The sequence below is a fragment of the Pagrus pagrus genome, assembly GCF_965226575.1.
Source record: "Pagrus pagrus genome assembly, chromosome: 10".
In the NCBI taxonomy this organism is placed as follows: Eukaryota; Metazoa; Chordata; class Actinopteri; order Spariformes; family Sparidae; genus Pagrus; species Pagrus pagrus.
In genome coordinates this window covers 15182485-15205017 of record NC_140194.1, presented here as the reverse complement: position 1 = coordinate 15205017, position 22533 = coordinate 15182485, and the positions used below count along the sequence as shown (strand labels likewise).

The 22533-nt window shown below is 42.3% G+C and overlaps 1 protein-coding gene across 2 annotated transcripts in view; it reads right to left on the bottom strand.

Annotated features, from left to right (window-relative positions):
- cntn1a (contactin 1a) overlaps nucleotides 1-20800 on the bottom strand; it is a 68322-nt gene extending 47522 nt beyond the window's left edge. Inside the window, exon 1 of one of the 2 annotated variants that reach the window (XM_084364716.1) lies at nucleotides 20534-20800. Coding sequence is in view for 1 of the 2 variants with exons in the window: in XM_084364715.1 (XP_084220841.1) it covers nucleotides 3081-3113 (33 nt within the window). In the remaining variant the exon portion in view is untranslated. Of the gene's footprint in view, nucleotides 1-3080; nucleotides 3189-20533 lie in introns of those variants that run through there. The other variant, XM_084364715.1, reaches the window with a different exon arrangement.
- Nucleotides 20801-22533: the final 1733 nt, after the last annotated feature.

The following is a 22533-nucleotide window of genomic DNA, read 5'->3' as shown; positions in this document are numbered from 1 at the left end:
TCAAAAGGCTTGACCTTAAGCCAAAGTAAATTGGCCCTGATTGCCCAGATCTGAGCCTTTGCTCAAAGCCTTTCTTTGTTGCTCAATGAGTCAGTCGAAGGGAATAGAGGCAGAGCAAGCTGCACAACCTGTGACTTAGAGAAGAGCCCGACCTGCCCAAAAGAGCTTTTGTGTGCATGTTAATACGAGTAGAGCTGAGGGGTTTGGGTGAATGAAGGCACCTTGAAAGGCGCTCGGCTCTCATTGCGAGTGCTTTTTTTCTGCATGTCACCTGGCAAATGAGGTGGGGAGGAGAGCACAATCGGATTATACACTGTTTGATAGAGGAGAGTTCATCTAAAAAAAACCTCATAGTTAAGAAAGTAATTTTTATCAACGTGGGAGAAATGTGCGATCGTGTATAACGCTCTGTCTCATAAAAATGTTTAATTAGTGCATTGACTTGGTTCCCCACTGTCCTTCACACTCAGACTCTGGGTGTCTGGAGGTACAGATATAGATGATCCTTGAGGCGATTCCAGACTCCCTGAATAATTATGAGCTAAGAGACGACATTGACCAAGAATTACACACATATTATATGAAGCCCCCCTGTCGGATCAGAATCTGTGTGACATACTGTATGAGATACTGTATAAAGCTGAGAAAATGTAATGTTACTTTAATGTTATGGTGAAGCTGTTGTGTACATGCTGTACCGAAACTCTGTTAACGGTATGTGTTTGTATATGTAACTCATACATTCAAGTAAGGACAACCGAGGCTCATCAAGTTTATTCTTCTATCAAGCAAATCAGTGTTGTAAAAAGTACCCAAAGTGTTTGAAGAATAATATTTGAGTAAAAGTCTTAAAGTATTTATAATAAATGTACTTAAGTATACAATCTGGAAAGTAGCTAGTAACCAAAGTTTTCAAGTAAATGTAGTGGAGTAAAAAGTACAATTTGAATCCAAAATGGAGTGCAGTGGAAGTATAAAGTAGCAGAAAACAAAATACTCAAGTAAAGTGTAAGTACTTAAGTACAGTACTTGAGTAAATGTACTTAGTTACATCACATCACTGAAGCGAATTGAAGATGGATGAGAAGCTGTGAGCCACGTGTGATAACATCTATTAGGGCCCCTGAAAACTAAACATTAAAACTTAACTTTTTCTTCTATAACATTAAATAACTTTAACGGTAACAAAGTATAAATATCCTTGATCGTGACTTACTAAGAGTTAAAGAGTCGAAGATTCTTCAGTGACAGAGACAACTTCAGCAACATCCCCAAAACTGTTATCCGATTTTGGTTCAAATGTTACAAATTTTAATTGGTGCATAGTAGCAGGTTTTTCCAACACTTAGAACCAGCGGGAAAAGTGTGGTTAATAAAACATAACTTCTAGAAATATAGATATATATTTTTTTCAATAACCTGAACTATTCAAACCAAAACCGAAATCGTAGAACCCCAGTACTCATAGTGAGAAGCTGACTGAGATATACATTTTCAGTGCCTCGGGGTATCAATTGATTCACTTCTTTGGCGCATTTTTAACAAAGTCATTTATTCAATATTCATGTTTGCTCATGTGGTTGGAAATTATGCATCCATTACCATAACCTCCATAACCTTCTGCACAAGCAGGGTTGGCTCCGACAACATTTTCTCAAAGCACAGAGAAAAAGAGAGGGAGTGTGAATTCTGAGGGTGGTGATAGTACAAGCCCACTGACATAAAATAATGCACAGGAAGTCATTACATAAAGGTCAAATAGACCCGCATCTGAGTTGTAAAGCAGCTTCTGAACTGGAAAAACACTCAGCACAAGCGACATTTCCAACACTGAATACTTAAGGCCTACAAACGCAACATACATGGATGAACAATGCATACTGTATATAGGGCACAACATTATCGCAGCATACATGGTGTTGAAGCTAGACTATTTGCCTCAACAGGCGACACAGGGCATATAGGACAAACACCTCAGCTGAGGCTTGATATGAATAAATCACACACTGCACATTTAGCACGTTATACAGCAATACATAAAAATGAATGAATATATAAGCAATGAATATTTAAACGGGTGCAAGTAAGGCCTCAAGTAAGAAAAATGTAAACATCACAAGACTCAGAAACACTTACAAATGCACACTTATACACAAAAAAGTAGATAAGTGACAGTGGCACAGATACTGTGATACTAAGGGTGACACAATTCTCCAAATCCACTGTTTTAACTTTCGCTTTGAAGGTCACAATTTGATTCATTTTCGATTTAAACTTTGTTTCAGCCCTGGCAGCTTTGCCACTGATACACTATTGAGGCTTGATTTCTAAAGGTCACCATATAATTGGTTTCACGCCCTGACAACCAATTTCACATTCTTCTTTAAAAAGATGGTATAAAGTGTGATATGGGTTATTTTGGGCGATTGTACCACACTTATGCCATATGGACGAATTTAAATAATTTATTTAAAATGTAAAAATATTTCACGTTACAACAATAGCTTAAGTTTTCTCACCTGTTAAAACCCACCAGGATTAGCATTTCTAATCCTGGTGGCTGCTCGCAGCGACACACCCACGCTATACATAAGTGTTGTTTTTGTTTTTCCTCGGACACGTGCTGGGAAAAAAAAAACTAGGGAGGCGTGGAGGGAAAAAAATACTGGGAGATCAGGATCTTACTTTTGATTTCAATAATTGAAAGTGAATGCTCATTTCGATCAATTTTCAATTCAGGACTGAAATTGTGACACCCCTATGCGATAGCCACCGCTGCTTTCCCTACAAACTTATAGGTGCATGCACAGCAACCACACAAACAGGCGCACACACATAATGCTTCAGTAGGTCTATCATTTGTGTGTGCAGCACTGCAGTGTCAAGGTAGGATGCTGGAGATAATGAGCCAGCAGAGTTGAGCTGTAACAAACACACACACGCACGAACAGTATACAGACAGGCACACATTTTTATAATAAGCCGAGAGAAACCAGCAAACTTCTTAACTCCTCACTCCGCTCTGGCTCCTCCACACGGCACACACATAAACCAAACAGTGAGCCCGCTCTGCCACCCACCTCTGTTCCCGAGCACACAGCCCTGAGGTGCATGCAGAGGCACCCCAACACGCCTGCAGTTACAGTCCCGTAAGCGTTGGCAGTAGTGGAGCCAGCTGTATATCTCTCCACCACAGTATGCCTGAGGATAAACTGCTAGTCTGCTCGTGCTGGTTAGCAACTGCTGTCATGGCATCCTGCCCTCTTCTATCACAGGCACTCAGCGACGCAGAAGCCTCCTCCATCACACGCACACACATAAATGCACCCTCACATAAACATTTAGCTGTCAAATCATAGGGCTCCCCAGCTGTGACCTCACATCACACTGGAGGAGGGAGGAAAGGGAGCATGAGAGTGAAGAGAGGGAGAGAGAGAGAGGGGAGGGGGTTGGGGTTGCATGTGTGCTACAGAGAGAGGGAGACTGAAAAGGGGGGATGACCAGAAAGCATGGTAGCCTCAGTGAGGGGGGGGGGGGGGGGGATATTACTACAGCGAGGACAGATTAATAAGAAGACTACAGTATGAACCATGGGACGGATGCTACAGTGAGGAGAAAAAGTAATACAACATTTTTTGCTGGCATGTTTCAGGGGTGAGAACAAACTGTGGGAGGGAGGGAAGAAGACAATTTAATTTTGATAGCTGTGAGGTCTGCGTCCGTTCCCTCAGCTGGAAATAAACATTACAGCCACACTGGAGGAACAGCAGGACCCAGCCACAGTGAGGCAGCTGAGCTACAACAACAAAACAAACAGCTGCAAGCCTCGCTGCCCTGCTGCAATCTTCACCTTCATCTCCTCCTGCTGCCATCCTCACTTTCCCTTCTTTCTCATCCCTCCTTCCTGTATTTTCACCCTCTCATCCCTCTCCTCTGGCTCTGGCCCTGTCTTCCCTTCTTTCTCCTCCTCTTATTTTTCCATCCTTACACTCCTCCTCTCATCCATAATAGATAGTTTAAAGATATCCGCTTCCTGTAGTGGGCCCCGTGCCCCTGGAGCCAGTCAGGCTGTATTGATTCCTGAACCAGAGGAGTCATCAAGGCAAAGATAATATGGTTTTGAGTCACCATGAGTTTTGTGCATCCTCCCCTCCCCCCTTGGGGAGTCAGTCCATCTTCTCCTGTCCTCTACTATCCATCCTGTCCAACAGAACATGCGTATGAATCCAATTAGCAAACGGAAACATCGGTTTAGAAATGGTAATTTCCCAATCTGGATGTGTATCTGGAAGTGTTTACTGTTTGTGAGGACAAAAGGAGAGTGAGTGCAAGGTTGAGCGAGAGCGAGGATCTGGAGTAAATGTGTGCGTGCATGTGTGAAGGTTTGCATGTGTCACTTTCATCCAGAAGTCTGCATTACACAACAATAAACACAGCAAAAACACATAATTGTTTCAGCTTGAAGGATTGGCCAAAGTACCACATACATCTCCTCTTGGCTATCTGTGTGATAGCACAGTCTGACGCATGTCATGTCACTGAGTGTTACATTAAGGCACATTAGACTAGATATCTGACCTATGCTGTGGCTAGCCTGCCCCTCCCTTGACCCAGGCCTTCCTATATAGGTCAACATTGGCATTGAAGTGACTGATATGTGTCACACACACACACAATGCTGCTCTTTTTAGGACCGGACAAACAATCACTTGTGCCCTGCAGCATTAACATACAACAATGATCAGCACAATAGGGGATAAAAAACAGACATCTGTAGTGAAATCTGTTGTTCACTTCAAGCAGCACCTTCTATGGAGTTAGGAGCGCACAGATGAAGGGTCAGTGACTTGTTCTCAGTGTTGCACCTCGAGGAACATGGGAGGTTGTCATTAAATAGGGCAATTTTCATGCCCGCTGAGCAAAACACATACAATGTAAAGCGGGCCGCTAAATGCAAAGAGACAAGAGGAAAATATGTCAAGAAAACAACTTTTCACATCGGTATGACGAATCTGGGATGTGATATAAAGGCAATGCTAATTGAAGTTAATGGAAAAAAATAACATAAAAATCTCTTTTAATAGTACCGAATGTATGAATAGGGGTGAGCTACATGGATAATAATAATCATAACAACTCATTTCTAATTGTCTGAGAAACAGTATTATTGTCATTTTAAGACCATTTTAAGGCACTGATATCATGATTATATGAAAACGTATTAATATAATCCTTTCAAAGTGCAATTAAATTTTAATTCTTTAGAATATTCAGTCATTGTGATGTGAAACAAATATTAAACTATTCCAAATAAATAAAATATGATTAAAATAAAACAATGCAACAAAACAAAAAACTAAAAAGACTCTATAGGGTGAGATAATATATGCTCGATAAGACGATAAGGATCATAATGATAATGATGATGATAATTGTGATGAACCCAACTGATTATAGATAAAATAACCAGATAGGAATTAAAATGGGTCAGTATTTGCATATAAATATGGTATGATTTAATACTTCAGTATCAGTACGCATATTAATATGGAGAACACTATTAGTGCTTAAGGTAACTTATTTTGTTCTGTCATTTAAAAAGGGCTGCAACTCAAGATTATTATTATTAATACAAATCAATTACTCTTTTGTCAGCCCAAGTTGGTTGTTTCAGTCCAATCCATCACAATAATGCTTAATTTAATATCATATGGGATCATAAAATCCAGAAAAATCAATTTTTGTTCAAAACAATGACCTTTACTGTTATCAGAGTAGTTGCCAATTAATTTTCTGTTGATTGACCAATCAGCTGATTAACTAATCAGCTCTAAATGTGATAATGATGCCCAGACATGATTCACTGTTCATTTTATTGAGCTACAACACTCAAATCAGAAAATTCAAGCAATTAAATGCAACGTTGCCTTAAGACCTGGAAAGTCAACATACTGTGACTCAACAGTACAATTGATTTATTGGCTCTCTCTACTTATGAGTTGTCTTCCATGTGACATGTTGTCTATTTCTGTAAGGATTCGCAGCCAAACTGGGCCTGTGTGAAGCAGATCACTGGAGCCAACACTTGTGACAGTAACAGTGACATTTTTGCAGCATTATACTGTGCTGGTACATCTCTGTTCACGGCTTTATGCAGTATTCATGAAATAAGCCTACCCATACAGTAGCATCTCTAATGATACTCCTGACTTTTACTCACACACACACACACACACACACACACACACACACACACACACAAAGACAGAGACCCTGAGGACTCAGCCAACAGTGGCGAGTGTTCCCATCGCCTTCTGGCAATCTCGGCCTTAAGATATGAGCTTTTTTTTCTGGAGTGGAAAAATAGGTCTGACACTTAATTAGCAAACAAGGTCACAGCACAGAAGCCAGGTCCCATGTTTGTGTCTCCCACTGTCCTGGAGATTTGACACTCTCCCCCCCACTCTCTCTCTCTTTCTCTCTCTATCTCTTCAAGGCACTCGAATGCAAACATGCTCCAATAGAAACAAACATGATCTCCTTCCCTCTAACAATAGAGTGGGCAACTGAACACCGAACATCAGGCTGTCTGTTAATTATCACTGTACATCAAAGCATTGAGGCTAATCATAAGAAAACAGATTCTGTTGCAAGCTAACTGCCCACTCCTTCATCCTTTTCTCTTCTTCTCCTCACAAGCATCTCGCCTCCGGGCTGTTCTGTCTTCATTATCCATGTCTGCTCAGACGACTGTTTGAACAAACTGCAGGTGAGAAGCTTTCAGCTGAGGAGTCTCAAAGCGGGGACTATTAGAAGACACACAGATCTATTGTGTCTGTGTAATGGCTGTAATCTTTACCTCTCGTGGCATTCAAACCAAACATCCCCTCCTCCACACACACTTAATTTTTTTGTCAGACAAACCCAGCAACTCCAGAGTGAGTGCGTGGGCGGGTGGGTGTGAATAAGCAGTGTGTGTGCATTGAGCTCTAAGTGCGAGTCAGCTGAAGAGTGCAAGTGTTTCCTCGCCTCAACACTCCAGCGGACCTTTTCACCACCAGCAATTTTGATTGTAAAATGGCCGAGAAAAATGGACCGTCCGAGCACATGAGGATATAATGGGCATTAATGCACAATGTGAGTCAGTTATGGTCACATGCATTTCATTTCGAGAGATACAGTAATGTCTTTGTGGATGTGGGCGAGCCACAAGCCAATCATTGACATTTATTAATCAATTAACTTGTGTATTAGGATACACAGAGTAATGTCTGAGAAATGGACTCCATCGGGAGATAAATCGATGTTTGTCAGTGCAACTCAGGTAAGTCTAAGAAGAGAGGTCCAGTAAATCGCACAGTATTTATTCATTAATCATCAATCAACAGCATAATTAGGATGATTATAGAATAAGCCTCCTCTCCAGTGCTACTCTATTGACAGCACTGCCCGCGATAAGACCAAAATCAACAATGTTTGGGTTTTTGTATGTGGCTCTCAATCCCGAGCTTATTCAGGCGACAAAAATCTTTTCAGACTGTTTACAAATCCTAAATCATTTCCCAAAACAGCTGAGCAACAGCTGTAGTTGTTGGCAATTACATAAACAGGACTAAATAATGCTTTTCAGCTGTGGATTTGGTGCACTAATGAGTAACTGCGGTACCAACACAAGCCACAGTGCCCACGTTCACGCTGGTAATGAAGGAGCACTTCACCAGTGCAACAGTGTAGCTCATTTTGGTGTTTCACTCTCTGCACAACCACGAATACAACTACTTGTTTGTATGATTCACGTATTGTTGACTTTAGTATATCCATGGGATTTGTTGACTTTGAAAAAGTACAAAGCATCATCAGAATTTTGCTTTGTGTTGCAAGTTTATCCAATTTTCTTGGCACTGTGTTTTTTTTTGTTCGCACTTTCCAGCTTACTGAACAAGAAAACACCCCGGACATTATTTTAACATTGCCATTCACTCACTTCACCATTATGAGAAGCTCTCTGCGCTGGAGCCTGCACAGACCCTTAGCTGATAAAATCCTTTTGTGCCAAGAGGAAATCTAGCAGAGATTTTATTAGTCTTGTTTGTTCACAGTAATTACACAAAGCAATTTTTGCCTGCTCAGATCCGAAACTAGTATATATACACTCTTACTGTACATGTATGTGTTAGGTTTCCTTCCCTATAAGCAGTGTATGTTTGTACAAGAACAATGCGTCTGGATTTGCCCAACAACCAGGTCTGTTGCTTTATTTGTTTTTCTCAGCAGATTCGGTCCCAGTAGGCAAATCTGTGGCCACAGCTTCACACATATTCTTAAAGCATGAAAAACGGATGAACACACAAGCATAGGAGAGGCAGACAGGGGCAGCAGACTGATGCATGCGCTGGACGTGTTGAAGCTTTGGGAATGATAATTTAATTTGAGGAACCCATCCTGGCTGTTAACTCCCAATTCCACTGTAGCTTTGATGCAACAGCAGCCCTATTGCCGAGGGCATCGTTGTGCAATTTGCTGCTTTCAGAACTTGACAGCTAGCTCTGTAGATATTTGTTTACTTCTAATATCTCCTATTTTCCTATGGATTTCTCTCCGAGGCAGATGTAGATGAATGACATTAAATTCCAGGAAATAAGATGGAGAAACAAATCCCCTGGAGTTGGTGCCTGTCTGGAGTGCGTCTGGCCTGTTTAAAGATTGGGTGCACCAGGCGCATGCAGAGTTGTTTACTCCGGTAAGTTATCACAGAGAGATTCATTAAACCAACTCAACCTCGATGAATCCCAGATGAAATATCATAATACGGAGTTGGGTAGGGGAATGTAAACACGCAACGATCTTACTGATAAATAAGTAATTAAGTAGTGAGTGGGGAAACATAATTAACCCGAAATAAGACTCCTCGTGTGATACCGCATTTGTAAGTCTTAAAGATTTTCTTAAGCATGATTAGCGATTTCTCTTGTGAGATTTCTGCAGTGGCACTTTAGGGCTGAGCAGTTCAAACAAGAGGCTCAGACACCTCCTCCAGAGTTGAAAGTACACGAGACAAAGCCTGCTCTGTGAGTCCATTGACTGCCATACTGTATAAGTCTGTGCCAGTGCTTTTAAGAAGCGACATGCATATTCATGCCTACCCATCAGGAAGTCTTCCTCCACTTCTTGTGCCCCTGCAAGCGCCACAGTGTCTCTCAATGGGTGCATTTATGTGTAAAATAATATTCCCCTGTTATCTGGCACTCAAGTTCTCCTTCCTTGAGAAGCTGCATATTCTATTTTAAAACAGCCAAGTTTGAGATCTTATTCAAATTGCCAGAAACCGGAGTCTGACAGCTGGGACAAGCTAATATTTGCTTTACAGCATGGGAACATTATCCAATTTACTGTTTCTCTGTTAGTCATTTAAAAGATTCTGTTAATTTATGCTTGCAGGGATATTTGCAAAGAAGATAAACCCTGGACCAGACCCTCCACCATCGTATTCATACATGTCCGGAACACAGTGTCAACAGACCCAGTCACCTGTGTTTACTGGTGAGCACATGGCCACAGTCAGACGGCCTGTTGGAAAGCAGCATGTGTGCCGACTGACAATGAGCACAGCCTGGGCAAAGACCTGAGTCATCTGGTGCCTCTTAGCCAAGTCACACCATGTGATCATGGCTCATGACACGGAACAGGTGCCCACTTAAACAACACAGAAGAACAGAGGGAGATGTATTGAAAATGAGTGCTTAGATCAAGATGCCAGACTATAATCAGCTGACTGTGTCGATAATTTTGGTGCTATGATTAGGCTAATGTGCCGTCGCTTCAAAAACGGAAATCTTCAAACACAAAAACTGGTACATCATGACATGACTTGGCTGTGTCAGCGTAAAGAGGTGCAGATGCGTGGGAGCTTTCTGGCATTCGGATCACAAGATTATCACTTTACATAAGGAAATTATTTCTTCGCTGTTATGAAGCTGTTTGCACACAGTCCAAGTGCTGTCAGAGACATGGCTCAGATAACAACCCACGCATCTACATGGTTTACAGCGTTTCCAATCAAGCTTGCGTTCCCTCCAGTCGCAGCAAGGAAGCTAAAGTAGGTTAAGAGACTTTTCATATATTATGCTTCAAACAGATGCTTTTGCTTGACTGCCCTAACAGTTCTCACTGGGCCCTCTCACCTACATTGTGCTGGGTTTCATTCAGCTACACTGAGCATCATTTTAATAACATTTCAAAAGATGTACATGTAATTGTTCTCACAACGATTGTGGTTTAATTAGCAGCATTCACTTTCAAGGACATGGCAAAGCTGACAAAAAGACATCTTTTAATTAATCATTTAAAAATTCTCAATGATTTCACTTTTGCTTGAGTAGTTTGACATCTTGAGAAATGAGATCAAAACAACTCTCATGTCTGTCCGTTAAATATGAAGCTGGATGCCATCATCCATCGCCACTGGCTGACAGTCATCGACTACTGAGCCCAGTGCCATCGTAACAATGTGATTTAAAAGGCCCCCCACCAAGGAGCACAAAAAAGTAGTGTGTCTTCCGCGGAGTTGCAGTGAGCCAAGAGTTGTTGTCATTTGTGACATGTGGGATGATGACTCAATGTAATGAAGTAACCTCTCCATGTCTCATTTATTATTGCCTTAACTCATACCAGCCCAGTTAGGCGAATCCAAGGCACCTGTTCACATTGTTGGCAGCAATGTTTCCTTTTTCTGCAGGACGCTGTCAGTGTTTTTCTCTCAGATCCTCATTACAGCTAGCCAGCTAACTTTGTTCCAGGCTTCTAAGGCTCGACACAGCTAAGTTACAGACGTGATGAGGCGACAAATACCCTTTTAAAACCGGCACGGGGATGTACGCTGGACACTTGTCAGGCAGTGATGTGAGAGTTGATCTAACTCCCATCGCTGGTGACAGGACACAGTTCTCTCGGCTGGGTGAGACAGTCGCAGTTTGCGTCAGAGCGACAGCGGGAGACAGCGGTGACTCATTTGTGTGTTAATGCCTTATGGCAACTCTGAGAGGACACACTACCTCAAATTCAGAAACACATAGTTTCACTGTGGACATCGTCATATACCAAGGAGACAATTAGCTTAGCTTAGCATAAAAACTGGAAGCAGGGGGAAATGGCTAGCCTGGCTCTGCCCAAAGGTCACGTTGCATCTTCCAAAAATGTATAACTATTCCTTTATTAAAAAAGTATATTAACAGTTTCTTATTAAACTACATTTTTTTATCCATAGTATTCCCAGTTTTGTGTTTTGTTTGAAAAACCTTTCGTGTGAAACATGATTCATTTGATTATTTAGACCAATGCCTAATATATACAGTTAGTTCAGGGCATTAATTTCTTGCAACCTTTTCGTTTCATTGTACTGGAGTCAAATCATAATCTGGTTGGTCATGGGTCAGTGTCTATAATACTGAGTGCTCCATCAGTCTCTTCAACACGTAGTAGTTTCCATCCCCCTTCAGTCACATAGAACAGCAATGTTTCTCTCTGTCTTGTTGTCCTCTGTTGCAGGGGAATTAAGAAAAGTACAACCCCCTCCTCCCTCTATCCATTGTGCATGTGTTGTTGTGTGTTTGTGAATGTGTGTAGGGAGTGTGTGTGTGTGTGTGTGTGTGTGTGTGTGTGTGTGTGTGTGTGTGTGTGTGTGTGTGTGTGTGTGTGTGTGTGCTTGCCGAACTGTGACACTGTGCCCTTCACTCCGTCTGTCCTCCACACACTATAGCCTTGTGTGTGCAGCATGACTGGAGCTGTGTTTCGCAGATAAGAGTCAGTATTGCAAAGACTGTGTGTGTGTGTGTGTGTGTGCGCGGTTGTGTGTATGCTAAAAAAAAAAAAAAAAAGGACTCAATGCTCTTTCTCCCAGTCAGATTCACCTCTGGATGCCCTTTCCTTCACTCACTGCCATTACACCTTCTTCATGAATAATCCAACTGGCCACTACACTACTGACACATGCCACCTAGAGGCCCACACATACTCCATGGGGGCTGCCCACTGCCAAAGCCCTACTGAACTCTGAACAAAAACTCTATTAATATGCATGCATTGCTTATTTTTCTCCATGGAATGATGTGAGAGATATTATCAGTCCGGTGGGGAATTGTTGCTGCGATTGTTGGCACCTCCCTCAGTCTAGACAGCCAGTGATGAGAAGAGAAAGGCTGGTGTCTTCACTCCCATCTTCATTATCTGCCTGTTTACTGTTCATGTAAATTCCTCTACAGTACGGCTGTAACGTCCAATGGTAGAAGAAAAGGATCTGTAATTAGGGAGCTGGCTTCCCCTACTCTCTCTCTCTCTCTCTCTTGGCTTTAGGATGACTTGCTCAAGCAGTCGTCTGACTCATGCTAATTAAAACACAGAGATGGTAAACACCAAGATCGAATGTGTTATTCTGCACAGGGTAATATTAGCCGCTTCTTCTCGGGGGCAATTTGCTGTTGCTAAGTAAAAATTGTGAGAATAATGTCAGTGCCGTGAATTAGCAGATTGCAACAGACGCTCCTGCAGCTACAAACTGAGCCAAGGAAAAGAATCTGCAGCATAATTAGTGCACAAGTCTCATGCATAAGTCAGCCAGATCCCTTCAGAATGCTGTTTTCAGATCTGAATAATGAAATGCCAACTGGAAAGAGCGAGTTTTGTTCGGGGACATTTTAGGGTACTTTGTCGGAAGCTATTAGTGCTGGGGGTTTTTGTCCCACTAGCACCTACAGAAAACATGACGCAGGTGGTTACATCACAGTGTGAGTTTGTGAGCCAGATGTGACAGTGTCACGCCAGCTAGAAAGTGTTGCCCTGACGTGGCAGTTGGCAGCTCGAAGCCTTATACAAAGAGTACACTGCTTCGACTGAAGAGGGCTACATAAGCATTGTCTGACCTCTTTTATCCACTCTCATTAGCTATGCAACAAGAGGGTTGATTTGAGACCCTTTGAGAGAATCCAGAGAGAACAGGTCTGTTAGTGTGAAACGGGAAACCAACCTGTTTGTCGTGCTCGCCTACACCGAATGCTAATGTTGCCCACATCAATGGGCTCTTCATGTAGAGATGCAGCATAGGGCCCAGGATCTGGGATCTCTGACCAGCGCCACACAAATACACCGGCAGCACGGCAAAAGGGAGCCAGGAGAGGACAGCGGCGGCCCACAGCCCAGAGCCCGCACCAGCCACAGCTTTTATTTCTGGTTACACTGATCTGAGGAATGAAGGAAGAGCTCCAAATGTTTTTGTCCTTCTCTGATTCTCATTATACCCCTGAACCCCCCCTTCTTTCTCCCTCTCCTCCTTTTTTCTCTCTGCCTTTTACATAGCCAAAGAGCTGAAGTGAAAAACAACAGGCTTTCTAAATAGGCGTTGAATCAATACAGACAGGCAGCAGAAAGGCTCCAGTCATAATAAGCTGCATTAATATACAATCAGTTGGTCTGTGGTGGAGCACAACACATCGATCCCGCTAGTGAAGATCTCTCAGTGATAGGCAGTGTGCCGGGAGTTACAGCAGCCAAAGAATGATATAAAAATACAGTGCATGTTGCGTTATTTTAAAAAGACATGTGAGCGTCACGGCGTATTTATGGATGAAACCCTGTAGCAGAGCATATGCAAGTCGAATAAAATTAGATAACATGAGCATAAAATGAGTATGGGTGGTCTCAGCAGAGGTAGTGCAGGTAAACAAACAGGGAGATTGAATAATGGGCATAGCAATAGCACTGGCGGAGGCCCCTAGTGCTATGCTTCCCATCTCTGCCAAGCGTAATGGGATTTCTTGGGTTTAAATGCACTTCACTCACTCTGCGGAGCCAGTAGGAAGCTAAACTATTGATCCACAAACAATTTAGCTGTCCAGTTGTCCAGAGAGAGGGAAAACAGGACGCCCCTTAATGTATAATGAGGCTTCCCAAGAGCTTGGCTCCCTCAGTATTCGCTCCACGTGCCAGGAGGCCTTCGCCTTTGGGCTCTCTTTGAAATTAGCCTTCTATCCATACACTTCTCACACATACAGTCCCTCCCACAGAAGGCTAGGGGTCAGCCAGCTAAAGAACTAGTATGCTTCTCACCAAGGACGTCTCTGATTGGTGTGAGAATCCTCTTTGACCCCCTCAGTCTTTCAATTCTGTCAACACACAACTGGTGGGGAGTTCATGACTCCAGCTATCGCACTAACAGGGCTGAGCTGTCAGACATATACAGCATTCATCATCACTGTGAGGCAGCATATGCTGGGCTAGCATGAAAACATCATACAGTATACATGAAAGGCGATTGTATAAGCACAGGAGTGTGGTTGGGAGGCTTGAATGCCTAACTAGCATGTAGATGGAGGTGTGTTCTTGTCTTCCTCCACACATGCTCCCAGCACCATAGCAACAGGCCTTGCTCAAAGGCCCCAAGAGTGGCTTGGCCCCAACGAGGAAGACGCTTTTGTACGTAATTGGACAGTTCCCTGCACCATCGGGCTTGTTCTTTATCCCCGGCACCATAAGATAACAGCCATCGAAGCTACAGTAAGCTTTCACAATCCCATGATAAACACAGATTAAATAGGATTAAATCCAAAACAATGCTGCCCATTACTGAGAATATCAATGATGAAGGATACAGAGGTAGTCTAATCTTTAAAATGAAGCTAAATACTCGCTTTAATGATGTTATTATGAAACAAATTACAATGTCGGAGGGGATATAGTTGTGAAGGTAAGGTTTTGCCAGAAACAAAGGTTGTTATTTCTGTTCCAACCTTTCATCCTTTCATCCAAAATGTCTCCCACACCAAAGCTATCCCTTGATTTTCAAGGCTCGCTCAAAGGTCCTCACAAATAAGCTCTGTCATTCATAACGATCTGGACTTCACAGTGTATTGTAACACCATGAAAGAAAGAAAAAAAAAACCTCATCAGATGAGGAATTTACTTGTTGACAACTGTAGAAGTTTTCTACATTGCAGCACTCTGGCTGAAATCCCAGGGAATAAATCAGACACACTCCACCGATTTTCAAATAGCATGAAATTGAAAGTCATCTCTTAAAGGACCAAAATAGCATATAGTGTAGTGTTGTCTGAGCCGTGTAAACAGTGCATCTGCCTGCATCTACAAAGGTGCAAAAACAGATGGCTCAAGACTCCCATGTGAGAAGTCAGTCCACTGTGTGTAACACAATATTTCTGCTCAGTGAAATGTTAAACAAAGTCACAAGAGGTAATCTGACACTTTGAGGAGTAGTTTAATTAAGACCCCTTCACATAAAGATGCTTACAATTGACTACTTAATTAGGGAAAACTGTCCTCTGCACTTGTTAACCTCACAATACTGTCGCTTTTACATTTTATCGTCATTAAATACAAACCTCTTTAGAACTGGTTAACAACAACCAAAAGGCAATTAGCTATTTGATGAGCAAATAACTCATGATATTACTGTGGAAATTGAATGCATCCCAGTGAGGCCAGATAAGGTTTGCCCTGCTAATATGCAAACAAACAATTTTCTGTGCTGACATGGTAATGAAGGAAGTCAAATAGTATCTGAAAAAATTAAAAAGGCTGAACACGCCGCTAACAGAAATTAGCAGGCAGAGGGCACACATTCGTAATCTCTGTCTAATTGAGTCCGTAAATCCCAAAAGATTTACTTTGATTGTAAAATCTAAAAATATCTCTGAGGAAACTGAGCGACGAATCAGAGGAAAGAAGTGAAATCCTGTCGAATGTAACCTACTTACAGATTTTAATTGTTGTTAAAGGTGGCCGAAATGATGTCTTAAGGTCATCAAAGCAAGTCGACATCAACAATCATCAGACACACAGAGATGGCCTTCAAACCAATGAACATTTACCCAGTTCATCAGTGACCTTTTCAATAAATAAATCTTGATTATTTTTTCTCCAAGACTTTGAGGATTTAAACTCCTCAGTCACCGCAACAGACCACTGACAAATCCTTGTAACAGAACAGGAAACTTTAAGACAGCACTTTGGTGACATTGATCAATGTCATCCTATTTCCCCCTTAAGTGGCAGGGGGGAGATACAAGGCAATCTCTGAACATTACCTGCTTGTCCGATCCACATTATCTTAACGGAAGCAGAGCAATCAGATTTTGAATGAGACATCACTTTGGCAGACAAACCGGAGGAGACTCGTGAGTCACTGAGGCACCTTATCAACAAACAAAATCACACTGATAAGGAGAAAAAGAGCAGGGAACAGATTAAATGTTTTCTGATAAAAATACAGTTTAGATTATATGTTCAGGGGAGTTTTTGATGCTTTTACAAGCAAGCCACTTCCACAAAACCGTTTTTCAAACCTAGTCAGTAGATGAATAACATCTCTCGCCACGAGCTTTAATGCTATAAATAGACAAAAAAAATACCAGTTGATATCAAATAAATCTATTTATATTTTTAGCATCGAGCTGAATTCATGTAAATCAACAAAATGCCATTTATGCAGGCTGTATTTTATCCTGATCATAGATATGTAAGATACAAATCATGGACTGCAGAAAGAGCTAGATGACTCACATTCACATAAATGCATGACTTATATCCAGTGTGGCTGAATAGTTATTCATTTTGGGTCTGGCAATAAAGTAACCAGCCAGCTGAAGTGCCGGGAGCGACTATTCAAGATCATTAGATTCAACAGTGGCTCCAGAAATAGAACATCAGTCCGGGCAACAAAACCTTATTCAGTCAAACAAAGTGAATGACTTGAGAGGAAAGTCCCACGCATGTATAGAAATGTGCTTCTTAAGACACTGCTAACGTTGTTAGCTGCATGAAGGCTGCAACAAAGGATTCTTCACCATTTAATTAGCAATTAAATGTGCCGTTATTTTCTGGATTAACAAAAATGCTGAAAAATCTTCATCAGAGATCAATTTACTGTCACATGAGATAAGAACAGAAGCATTTGTTACCTCTGAGAAGCTAGAACCAGCGAGTGCTTGGCATTTGTACTTGATAACTTTTCTGTCAACTAATCGATTAATTGACTAATCATTTCAGCTCTAATCTGCACGGCTCTTCTTTCTACAGTACCTATTGGCTTTACAAAGCAAACAAGCATCATCATTTAACAAGATAATTAAAACGAAACTGTTAAATATCTGAAAGACTAATGGAAGAGCAAACTACATTGACAGTTGAGTCTAACATTGCTCAAATTAGATGGAAAATCAACAAGTGGCATACAAATGTGCACTGTGCCTGTGAGTTTTTCCTACTTAGCTCAGCCTCTGCACAGAAGATCTATAAGGCCACGAACTGTACATGCTGAGAGCAGGGGGCAGTCCACAGTGGGAGAATCAATGGCGGGCTAGTGCAACTAGCATTCAAACAGCCAAAGATGGCAGATGGGGACTGAGGCCCTTTCTCCTCCACAGGCATGAACAGAGGAGAGGTCTGTCTCCAGGCAAACACAGAACGCGTCACGTCTCTGCCTCGCTGCCGTACCATTAGTGGATCTCGCTATTGATCGCCGGTGCGTAAATTGCTGAGCAATCTAAAGGAAGCATCAAGAGGAGAGCATCGTGTGTTTTGTCAGCAGGAGGACAGAGAGAAGCACTTGTACATGCAGCGAAGACAACTGCAGCAATAAAGGCCGGTGTTTGTGTGTGTGTGTGTGTGTGTGTGTGTGTGCACACGTGTTTCTGCTGTTCATGTGCTGAGGCCGTCTCGTCTTGCTATATCATTCACTTTAACAATGAAGCAAGTCCACAGGACGTATTCCCTCCACCGTGACTGACATTGCATTCAGGGTGACAGAACAAGCAGCGCCTAACAAACTAGCCCCGTTGCTGCCAAATGCCAACGCTGCCAATCAGTTTAGGGGTCTTTTAAAAATCACACGCAAAATCTATCCTCGTCTCCTCTGCTAATGCTTTGACACTTTGCCCAAGAATTTGTCGCCCAGGGCTTGGAAGGACATCTGGAAACAAATCTAATCTCTTAAAACGACTCTAAAATTACCTTAATCTTAGATGGCAAATATCCAAGGCTCTGCTTTGTGCACCAAAATCACGCGGCTTATATAAAGTAATTAAGGTTTAAAGGACTCGGGGAAAATGGGAAGAAAACACTGTCTTGCTGAATATGAAAGAACTCTTCATGCACTCGACAGATTTGCGGTAACAAAGATGACTAGATGACTAAAAGCAACCTCTCTCACCTTCGTTACACACAAGTTACATGCTGACTGAAGTGGAGATGGGGAGGTTGAAGACAGTTCTATTTTCTGCCTCAGGTGAAGTTAGCCTGTCTACCTCAATACATGACAGATGTGTGTGACTGAGACTTTAAACCAAAGGAGAAATAAGTGTACGGTTATGTTGAGTCATTTGACTGTGACACTAATGGAGGCTGAGGCTGTAGCCTTGAAATGCATCACAGAACAGCCATGTCTTGGGGGGTACTGTGTTATGTAAAAAGTTCTTCGTCATGCAGGCTCTGCAAGGCACCGCGCTCACACAGCCAATGCGCTGTCAGGGAACAGCTTATTACAAAATTCAGATCTCTATATATTACATATTTCATCATAGAGTTTGGCCGCTGAAAAAAAAAAAGTGAGATGATACCTTGCACACAGTGGGTTAGCCTACTTCTGAGCAGAGTAAATTCATTCGCCTAGCATGAAGGAGAGGGTCTGTCCTCAGGGTGTACACAGGACAGCACAGGATGCATTAGCAGCAGTCGAGCTTACAGGATTCATAAAGTGGTCCACCTGACAGGCGGCCATGGAATCCCTCTGACACTTTGCGCCACATTCATGGCTCTGATTCAGTCAGGACGAACACACAGTGAAGAAGCTCACACGTGACATTGGATGGCAACGAAGTGCACAGAGCCTGTGGGAGCAGGAAGTCGTCAGACGTTTATTCACTGATCATCTGAAAACACATTTTTATATTGGATCAGCAAAGATCTTAAAAGGAGCAAACGACCGACATGAAAATGGTCATCTGAGACCAATAATCCAATAAAGTGCCACAAAACCAAAACAACTGTAGAACTGTGCATATCAAACAAATATTAGATGTCATAATTCAGAAACCCCAGGAAGACTAGAGGCTCATCCATGTGCTTCTGATGGGGACCCTTAAATAAACATAAACATAATTACCTTCTTAGTAGCTTGGTGAAAAATGATCTGCATCCTGAATCGCAAGGACAACCACAAAGCAAAGTTGCAGAGTACCCTACGGGAGACACTGCTGTCTTTTATAAGGAGCTGTTCAAAAGCCAGGCACTCGAGCCATTATCGAACAACACTGTGAAATCTAGGACCACGCTTTATCGAAAAATCAAGCCATTACGTGATAGAGTGCTCTGGTCCGGTTGGTAAACATCTTGAGTTTCGGGGCAGACTTTGCCACAGTGAGCAGAGCCACAGCATCTATTAAGAGACATCACAACAATTTCCCATCAGTGACCCTCATATAGATGCAGAATAGCAATGTAAACGCACGGTTCCCCATGAACTGGTACATACACTACTCAAAATGAGTTAGGGACATTTAACTGTTTGACTTGATCATGTCTCATCCATGCACATGCATATGCACCCATCCCAACATCCCTAACTCATTTTAAGCAGTGTAGTTACAGGACTTGCACCTCCATCATCAAAAATCATAAGCAGAATAATTAAGACCCTGCAGGAAATCCTTGCAGGACTTCTGGCAGCACCCTGGACCTCACTTTGGGCAACATGTAGCTCGAACAGTTTCTCTCCACTGAAGCCTAGTCTGCTGTCTGGTGAGTCAGGACGCGCCCATGACACCTTCTCCAGCACCTGACATCCTGGCAGAATCACCCTGCGATGAGCCATTACTAAACACCGCTGCTCAATCTGCCAGTCATAGATGACAGAGCCGACCTATACGCCTCAATCAACACCAGGACATGCGTTTTAGTTCCACCCCAGATGAAAGTGTTTACAGTCGTCTGGTGCTCCCTTATAATCTCCTGGCTGCTTGAATCATCGGCATGTGCGGCGCTGTTAGGTTATGGCCTCCGGCGTGGTCAAATTAATGCACAATTAAACCCTCGGACTGATGACTTTAAAGCACATATTGCTTTAGCACATCGCATTATCATCGCCGTGTGCGTCGCCTTGTATTTTTTGGGGAGGGAAGTGGAGGCAGGATGTGCAGCAGATCATGTAACAGCATCATCCCCACCACGCCACGGTAAGTCAGATCTTGCACACACGGTATCTCTCTGCATCTGTCACCACGATGTAAGAAGAAGAGGGGGAAAAATGCAGCTTCTTGATACCCACATCGTTAACAATTCTGCATTGCGGAGGGCTGCACAAGCTCCATCCCATCCGCGCATCCCACTCAGTCTGTTGTAAACAACACTGATTTCCCCCAGCTGTCAAAAACGCAGCGCCCGGCTTCTCTGGAAATCATCTTCCACCAGTTTTTTTTTTTCTTTTCTTTTTTTTTTAATTCACGAATCAGCCCAGAGCCCCCCGTGTCCTTACCTTCCGTAGCGGGCAAACGCGTCCGTCCGTGTGTCCTTCACGATGCTCGCACCTGCTCAGCACCGCATCGCCGGGCGCTCAAGAGCGGGGAAAGAAACTGACGGAGCAGCGGTCCTGTCCCCGCGGAATGGATGAAGGGTTATGACTGTCAGCTTAGGGGGGCGCTAGACCTGCTTCCTCCACACACAGGACCAAGGAGCAGTGCTGGCTCCATCAGCGGTGTCCGGGCTCCTCCTGAGCTCCATCAGCTGGTTCCCCCAGCATAATGAGGATGACCTGAGGGACGTGTGAAAAATGCGAGCTTGTAAAAGCTTTAATGTCTCTCAGTCTACACACTGCAGACTCACTAAACGACCCAACCCTGCGTCAGCGTGTCAGCTAACATACAGTCATACAGCAACTTCCTTCATGATCATTTTTTTTATTATTGTTATTATAATATGAACAGTTTAAGGTGGATTTATAAAAAACAAGTTTATTATTAAAGGTGCACTATGTAGTTTTGGGAAGACATTTTTTATCAGAGGAGAAAGATCATTATTGATTGCCTAAACAAACTACATAAGCAAACTCTGTTTTGTTTTCATGACTGAATAAACAAACTTTGACTTTGTTTATGTGGCGGACCCTGCCACCTTTGTGGCTTCAAACAGTGTTCTGCCCTCTGAGAACAGCTTGTTTATTCAGTTGTGGAAAAAATAAATATTTTTGAGTTTGTATTATTACCTCATTAACATTGCAAGTATCAAAATTCTCAGTTAAAATGTCTTCTCCAAAACAACATAATGCCCCTTTAAGACAATAAATGTGACAATGTCAATCATGATGAGGACTTTTAAAGAAAGGTGCACTCCTCTGAAATTGTAATCTGAAGACAAAGATCTTCATTAACTGATTTTTATGCCTAAACAAACTCTCTTTGTTGTCATGACTCGATAAACTGGATAAACAAACTGACCTTAAAGGTGCTATTTGTAAGAAAAGCTGATTTTTGAGTCATCAAAATCTGACACTTTGGGATGGCAGCTGACCCGTCCTACAATCCCAAAGTGTCAGTTTTTGATGAGTTGGGAAACCCAAAGCGTAATTATTTGATGAGTTGAACATGGAAATTCTGAGTTTGAATTTTGTCTCCAAAACTACATAGTGTCCCTTTAATTTCACATTATAGCAGTGGCTGTAGTGCTAGTAAGTTAGTAGTTATTGTGTCAACTAAAAGATGATTTTGCCATCCTTGGGGCAGAAATAAACAATGACAGAAGCAGTTATTTAACATATGTTAGCAATACATTGCCTACTTTGAAATCCAGCAGAAGCCTGCAAGTCTTCTCTGTGGCTACACTCTGAATTTAAGTCCCATTTTCACGCCCCTTCTTGCTCTTTAGTTGAGTCTCCACCAACTCCTGATAGAGGGTGAGTTCAAAACCTTTTCACTAACTGCCTTTGTCTGTTGGTTGGTGTTGGGCAGGGACCACAAATTGAGTTTATCAGAATTTGTTGCTGGAACCAGCTGCTAATGGGAGCTGATGGTAAGAGCCACTAAAACTCAGCTTTACAGTAAACGTGCAGTCATGACAGTAAAAGCTAAAGGAGGGTGAATAGCTCCTGAGAACTGCAGAGTTGGATGTCTCCAATGTTTGTTTAGGTAAGTATTAATATCACAAATTGGCTTTTAATGCAGGTATCTTGGACACAAATTGTGAGATATCTTTAATTAATAAAGAGACACTAGACTAGAGCTGGTTTTGTTTTACCACAAATCGACATAATGACAGATAAGTAACCTGTGCTCACAATAAATAATTCTGTTCCTGATTAATAATTTGCACCCTTCAATTACATTATCAGTCCCCTGGAATTAACAGCTGATGCACATGAATGAAAAGAAAAGGACATCTGTCATCCCATAAAATTATAATCACCTGGACAGTCTCCTGCCTACACACCTGCTTTCCATCAGTCATCAGCCTCATATGAGCTTCCCTCTCTGAGCATTCACG